The sequence below is a fragment of the Magnolia sinica genome, chromosome 16 (genome assembly GCF_029962835.1).
Source record: "Magnolia sinica isolate HGM2019 chromosome 16, MsV1, whole genome shotgun sequence".
Classification (NCBI taxonomy): Eukaryota; Viridiplantae; Streptophyta; class Magnoliopsida; order Magnoliales; family Magnoliaceae; genus Magnolia; species Magnolia sinica.
This window is the reverse complement of record NC_080588.1, coordinates 15,450,867-15,456,963: the sequence shown is the minus strand read 5'-3', so window position 1 is coordinate 15,456,963 and position 6,097 is coordinate 15,450,867. Positions and strand designations below refer to the sequence as shown.

The 6,097-nt window shown below is 44.8% G+C and overlaps 1 protein-coding gene across 1 annotated transcript; it reads left to right on the top strand.

The window, feature by feature from the left end:
• Window positions 1-3,970: 3,970 nt before the first annotated feature.
• LOC131228767 (uncharacterized) lies at window positions 3,971-4,612 on the top strand. The gene has a single exon (XM_058224634.1). It carries the CDS (start codon window positions 3,971-3,973, stop codon window positions 4,610-4,612), a length of 642 nt encoding a protein of 213 aa, XP_058080617.1.
• Window positions 4,613-6,097: the final 1,485 nt, after the last annotated feature.

Genomic DNA, 6,097 nt, shown 5'->3' with positions numbered 1-6,097 from the left:
CTGTGCGACCATGCAACAGATTTTGTTTGGGCGATCACGCAACAGAGGTCACATATGACCAATATGTTATGTATTTCATGCAGATTTATCATGGATTTACACCCCCCCCTCCCCCCCCCCCCCCATGCACATCTTATGCATATTGACGTGAGGAAAGGGTTTCAAGCCCCCATACTTCTTCTATCATTGTTACAGATGCTCTACAAGCCGAAATGCTGTCGAAATCATCATTGGATTAATTTTAATCACATTAATTAGGTGTACTTTATTTTAGAATTAAGTGCAATGTGAGGAATGTAATAAGAATTTAGATTAATGAAATAAAATGATGATGATTATTCTTTGATTGAATTTCTTTTGTTATTATTGAATATAGATATTCCAATCTTCGAAATGTGTTTCTTATTGAAACAAAATGGCGACTCCACTGAGGATTGACCCCTGAATCTCTGGTTGGAAATCTGTGTTTAATACTAACAATAGAGCAATCAAATAATACTTGTCATTAAAAGGCATTATATTGGCACCAAAATGGCGACTCTTGATAGGAACATCCCCTCCTTCATCTCTAAAATGAAGTGTAGTTCTATTCGATCCGAATAACTAATGATAACTTGTTTTGAAATTCAGGTGCTTCATTCTTATATCATCGTAATGGCTTCCCTTTTGGTCAATGTGATAATCTATTTCACGCCTAACAAGTTCATTGTGGATTATGCTGATAATGTTCAAACGCCACCTGAAAGGGTATTGGGTAAAGCTAAGTTGGCTGTAATTGGGAATAGATGATGATAGGTAATGTCTGGGGTGAACTTTGCCTCATAGACAACACAAAAGGATGATGAGGAATGGATAGTAGTGATGTCTAGGAGAAGGAAGACTCGATCCCCTCTAGTGAGAGGCCTAATTTCATTGCAAACAGTAAGAGGGCTGAGGGACGATTTCAAGCAATATTGCAAGATGCGATCCCACACTAGCTCTGCCCTTGCTCTATCCTGGGGAGGCTGGAATAACTCTCTTTCCCCACAAGACTTCCCTACTCTTATGGTCGTAGCTTCGCCCCAGGCCCAAAAAGAGAAAGGAAAAGCTATCTTGACCAATAGGCTGTCTTCTCCTAGGTTTGTTGCAACGACTTCACCACAAGCATCGACCCTAAACACGTCCCGTTCAGGACTGATAAGATCCCCAAGACCATAGAAGGACAATATCGAGTCAAGTGGCAAATCATTTTCTCCAAGATCCCCTATGACAACCTATTCCCTTTCCCCTTTGTCATCAGGGCAATCAAGAAGTGGGAAGGAGATAGTTTTCATGGCAGGAACTAGTCACACCCAGCCGCTATCCACGGACGAGCGTTTAGCCGAAATAGGACGCACGCAAATAGTATTAATGGAAAAGTGTAGAAACCTTAGAGAGGCATTAAAAATGCTAACCCGTAAAGTAGCTCAGGTTATTGCTCCTCCGATGATGGCTTCTACAAATGGCAATGGACAACAAGTAGAGGGGTTATGCTGTAGAGGGTAGGGTCACATGGATCAATACCTACTGCTCGCATTGTGACTCAAGATGAAATCTGATAGGTAGTGGCTGAAGCTATTCATATGGAAAGAGACAGAGAGCATAGAGGAAGATTCCAGTTTCAAATGTCATATCCTCATGAGATTGAAGACGTACATTTCTTGTGAGGTTCAAATATATGAATTTTCAAAAGTTTAATGGAGATGGATGACCGGAGGAACACTTGATGCATTTCATCACTACCATGGAAAATTTCTCTACAATTCCGTAGTACTATTTGTGGCTATTTGGGTCATCCCTAACAAGAAAGGCGTTCAAATGGTATTCAGCTTTAGCATCAGAATCCATACGTACATAGGATTAGATGCAAGATGCCTTCATGGTGAACTTTTTCTCGTCTGATAGAGACGTTAGCCTGACCAAATTGGCCTCCATCCTATAATGGGAAGGTGAACCAGTCGAAAAGTTCATCGACTGATGGAAGACTTTGAGAGCGTCATGTCGACAACTCCCGGGAGAGTCTGAGCAGATGAAGATGTGTTTGGGTTCTATGGAACCAGGGGTGGCATTTGGCTTGACAAGTGCTGACATATGGACTTTCCGTGACCTTGCCATTAAAGCCCATGCCCTTGAAATCATGAGAAAAAAATGCCTCATTTTAGACAGAGATGACATGCCAGGGCCCTAGTAAGATGTTAATGAATGTCACTAATAAAGAGAGAAGATCCCCAAAGTAAACAGAAACATGGAAGAAGAGAGGGCAGAAGCCGTTATACAGGTAAGACAACCGATAAGCAGCCCAGACAATATGAAGATCATGAGGGGTACACGATTGAAAAGGAAGATGTAATCCGCATGATGAATCGACTATTATCTCCATGGACGATTGAATTGCCTCAACTGAAATGCCCAAAAGAGGTGAGAAAAATAAAAGAAAAGAATTATTTCCATTACCATCATATGCTTGGTCACCAGACTAAAAATTGTTACACTATTAAAAACATACACAAAAAAATGATGAATCGAGGCGAAATCGTAATAGACAAGGAGCAGAACAAGAAGGCTATAACAAACATGGTATTTGTTGGGGAAAAAATGTGACAAGTTGTTAAGTCAGCTTATGAAATTGACCAACTCTACTGACATGGCCTAGACTCACTAGGCGCCAAGCTTCACTGAGGCCCACATGTCCCGATCTACAAGGCGAGGTCTCCAAGGAGACCGATATAGCATTAACGACACTCAAAAGACCCTTGCAAGGGCGCATAAAGCCGACCCAATGCATAGGTCGGCCAACCATAGGCCGATCAGACCATGGCCCAACCCTAGCCCAGTTTATCCTTTAGGTCGGCCATAGGTGGCCATCTACAGTCGACTCCAGCTTGGTCGGTGAGCAAACCGATCGGACACTCGTCGTGATATCTCATTTAGAGCCAAGCCAAGGAGTTGGCCCGATATTGAGAATCTTGGAAGATAACTTCTGATCCCGAAGATCTCGGGATCGTCCTAGACAGCAGTCAAATCTCCTATGAACCAGGAAAGAATCTCGATATCCCGGGATCACATCTCTCCTATAAATAAGAGAGGTCTAAAGGTGAAAGGTACACACACATCCTTATCCCTAATCCCTCATTAAGCTATTAGACCCGAAATCCACACCTGACTTTGGCATTGGAGGGTCCCCTATACAAGCCAGGGTCTGCTTTATCCTCTTCCTGTGCAGGTATTCGAGCAGTAAAAGGGGTGAACCGAAAACTGCATCAACGGATTGGCGCCGTCTGTGGGATCGGCATTTGTAAGTCGTTTTCACTCTACTAAGAACACTACAGAACCTGCCATGGCAAGAGGGAAAAAGAAAGTTCAAAGCCCTTCTGAGGTGACCCCGATCGCGACCCTGCTAGCGGCTGGCCATGCCCCACGACCCCGCGGACCAGCCAGTGAGATAGGAAACTTGCCAGGGCTCTCTAGCCAGCCAAGAAACCTCCGGTTCGACTAGGTGTACTCAGTGGAACCGGGGAAATGGCCAGCATGATGCTTGGGAGAGAGACATCAGGTTCGACCTAGATTACATGAGGTAGATGCTAGAACAAATACAATCCCAGTAAGAGCAGAAGCCTAACCAGAGGGAAGGACAGTCGAGTGACGTCCTCCAGTTCACCAACCCATGACCTTCTGCCCCGTGAGCAGCTTCTCAACCGAGCCAACATCAGGATCCAGTGAGCTGGCTCTGACTCATGTTTTGGGAATCGTCCCTTTACCCGCTTCTGACCTTCGATATGAAATAGATCAGAGGAGGCGCAACCGACCCCCAGCTGAAGGAACTGTGGATGACGAAGAGCCGTGGAGGATTGAAATCCAAAATTTGCAGAAATAGATTGTAGATATGAAGCAGAATTAGTTAGCTAATTCCTCTGGAAGGGAGGAAATAGAATCCCCATTCACAGCTGACATAATGCGAGCTCGACTACCAGACAGGTTCCGCTTGCCGCAGATCGCACTCTACACCACGAAGGCTGACCCAATTGAACATGTCGAGTCCTTTCGGACCTATATGGAGTTGCACGATGCCTCGGACGCGGTTATGTGCCGAGCCTTTTCACTTACCCTGTCTGACTTTGCCCGGCTCTGGTTCAAACAACTAAAACTGAGGTCCATAAGTTTGTTCGCCGAACTTAGTGAGGTGTTCGTCACGAACTTCATTGGGAGAAAGAAGAAACTTAAAGCGTCAGCGCATCTGAACAATATAGTTCAAAGAGAAGGGGAACTCCTCAAGGACTACATCAGACACTTCAATCTTGAAGCCCTACAGGTTCGAAAATACTCGGATGAAACAGCCCTGAATGCCATCATGCAAGGGCTAAGAGATAAGCCCTTTCTCTTCTCCTTAGATAAGAACCCCTCGTCTACATTGGCCGAGTTCATGAACCAGTCACAAAAGTACGCCGACATTGAGGAATCCAGGATTTTGCAAGAGGCAGCCCAAAAGAAGAATGCCTCGATAAAAGGATCGACGAAGAAAGAGATCGACTCGGCCAATGTCAGTAAGAAACGGAAAGATGATCGGCCTCGGGACGAACGCAGGTCTGGAAAATGACCTGACAATAAGTTCACAATGTACACCCTGCTCAATAAATCTCAGGAGAAAGTCCTGATGGAAATAAATGGTGAACACTTCATCAACTGGCCAAATAAGCTACGAGGCAATCCCGACTGACGAAGCAAGAACAGGTATGGTCACTTCCACCGTGATCACAGACACAATACGAGTGGCTGCTATAACCTGAAATAGGAGATCGAGAGACTTATTCGAAAAGGAAATCTCGACGAGCATGTAGATTCAGGGATTGACAGAACTGTGGCTGCGGAAGAACGCCCGAATGATAACGACCGATGGAAGAAATTCGAACCATTATCGGTGGCCCAAGGGCGGAGGTGACTCAAACAACATTCACAAGACTCATGCAAGGAGTATCAATCAACTTGAGTCTGAGATCATGGTCTTAGCTCGACCTATAAAGGAAGGAAAATTAGAGAAATACAGTGTGATGTTCATAGAGGAAGACGCCCAGGGCATCCATCATCCGCATGATGACGCCCTGGTCATCTCCGTCACTATTGTAAACCCTAAGGTATTCAGGGTCCTTGTCGATACAGGGTCATCCGTAGACGTGCTATTCACCCAGGCATTCAATATGATGAGTATCGAACAGTCCACATTGCGTCCCATGCGAACTCTGATAAGTTTTTTATGTGGATAAATCCTCCCTGAAGGAATCATTCAACTTCCCCTCACTGCCAGGGATGCGCCAAACCAAGCGATGGTGATGGTTAACTTTCTAGTAGTCGGCCAATCTTTAGTATATAATGCTATTCTTGGTCAGCCTTCGCTATGCCTTCTCTGAGCTATAGTTTTAGCATATCATCTATCCATGAAGTTCCTGATGAAGTTGGGAGTTGGGATCGTTAAAGGAGATCAGCACGATGCTCAACAATGCTATGCGATAGCGCTGAAAGCTCCATCCAAAGTAGTAACAATTGAGTTCCTGGACCCTCGCGACGAATCTCCTGAGCCTGGCCAACCTATAGAAGACCTCGTCCAAGTATTTCTGGATGAATCTGACGTCTTCAAAACCCTTCAAATTGGCTCGTCACCGTTAAAGGACAAGTTGATAGCTCTGTTGCAGCGATATGCCAACATTTTTGCATGGTCTCACAAATATATGCCAGGGATTGACCCTTCAGTCATCATTCATTGACTCAAGATCAACCCGACCTATAAACCGGTTCAACAGAAACGGCGTGCCCTCAGCCCTGAGAGATATATCGTAATCGAGGAAGAGGTCAGTAAGCTCCTCAAGGCCAAGTTTATTGAGGAGGTGTACTATCTCGAGTGGGTAGCTAACATCGTATTAGTCAAGAAGGTAAATGGGAAGTGGCGGGTCCGTGTAGAATATACCAACCTAAATAAGGCCTGCACGAAGGACAGTTTGCGTCTTCCCAGGATCGACCAGTTAGTCGACAGTACTGCGGGGCACGAGTTACTTAGTTTTATGGATGCTTATTCAGGTTGCAACCAAAT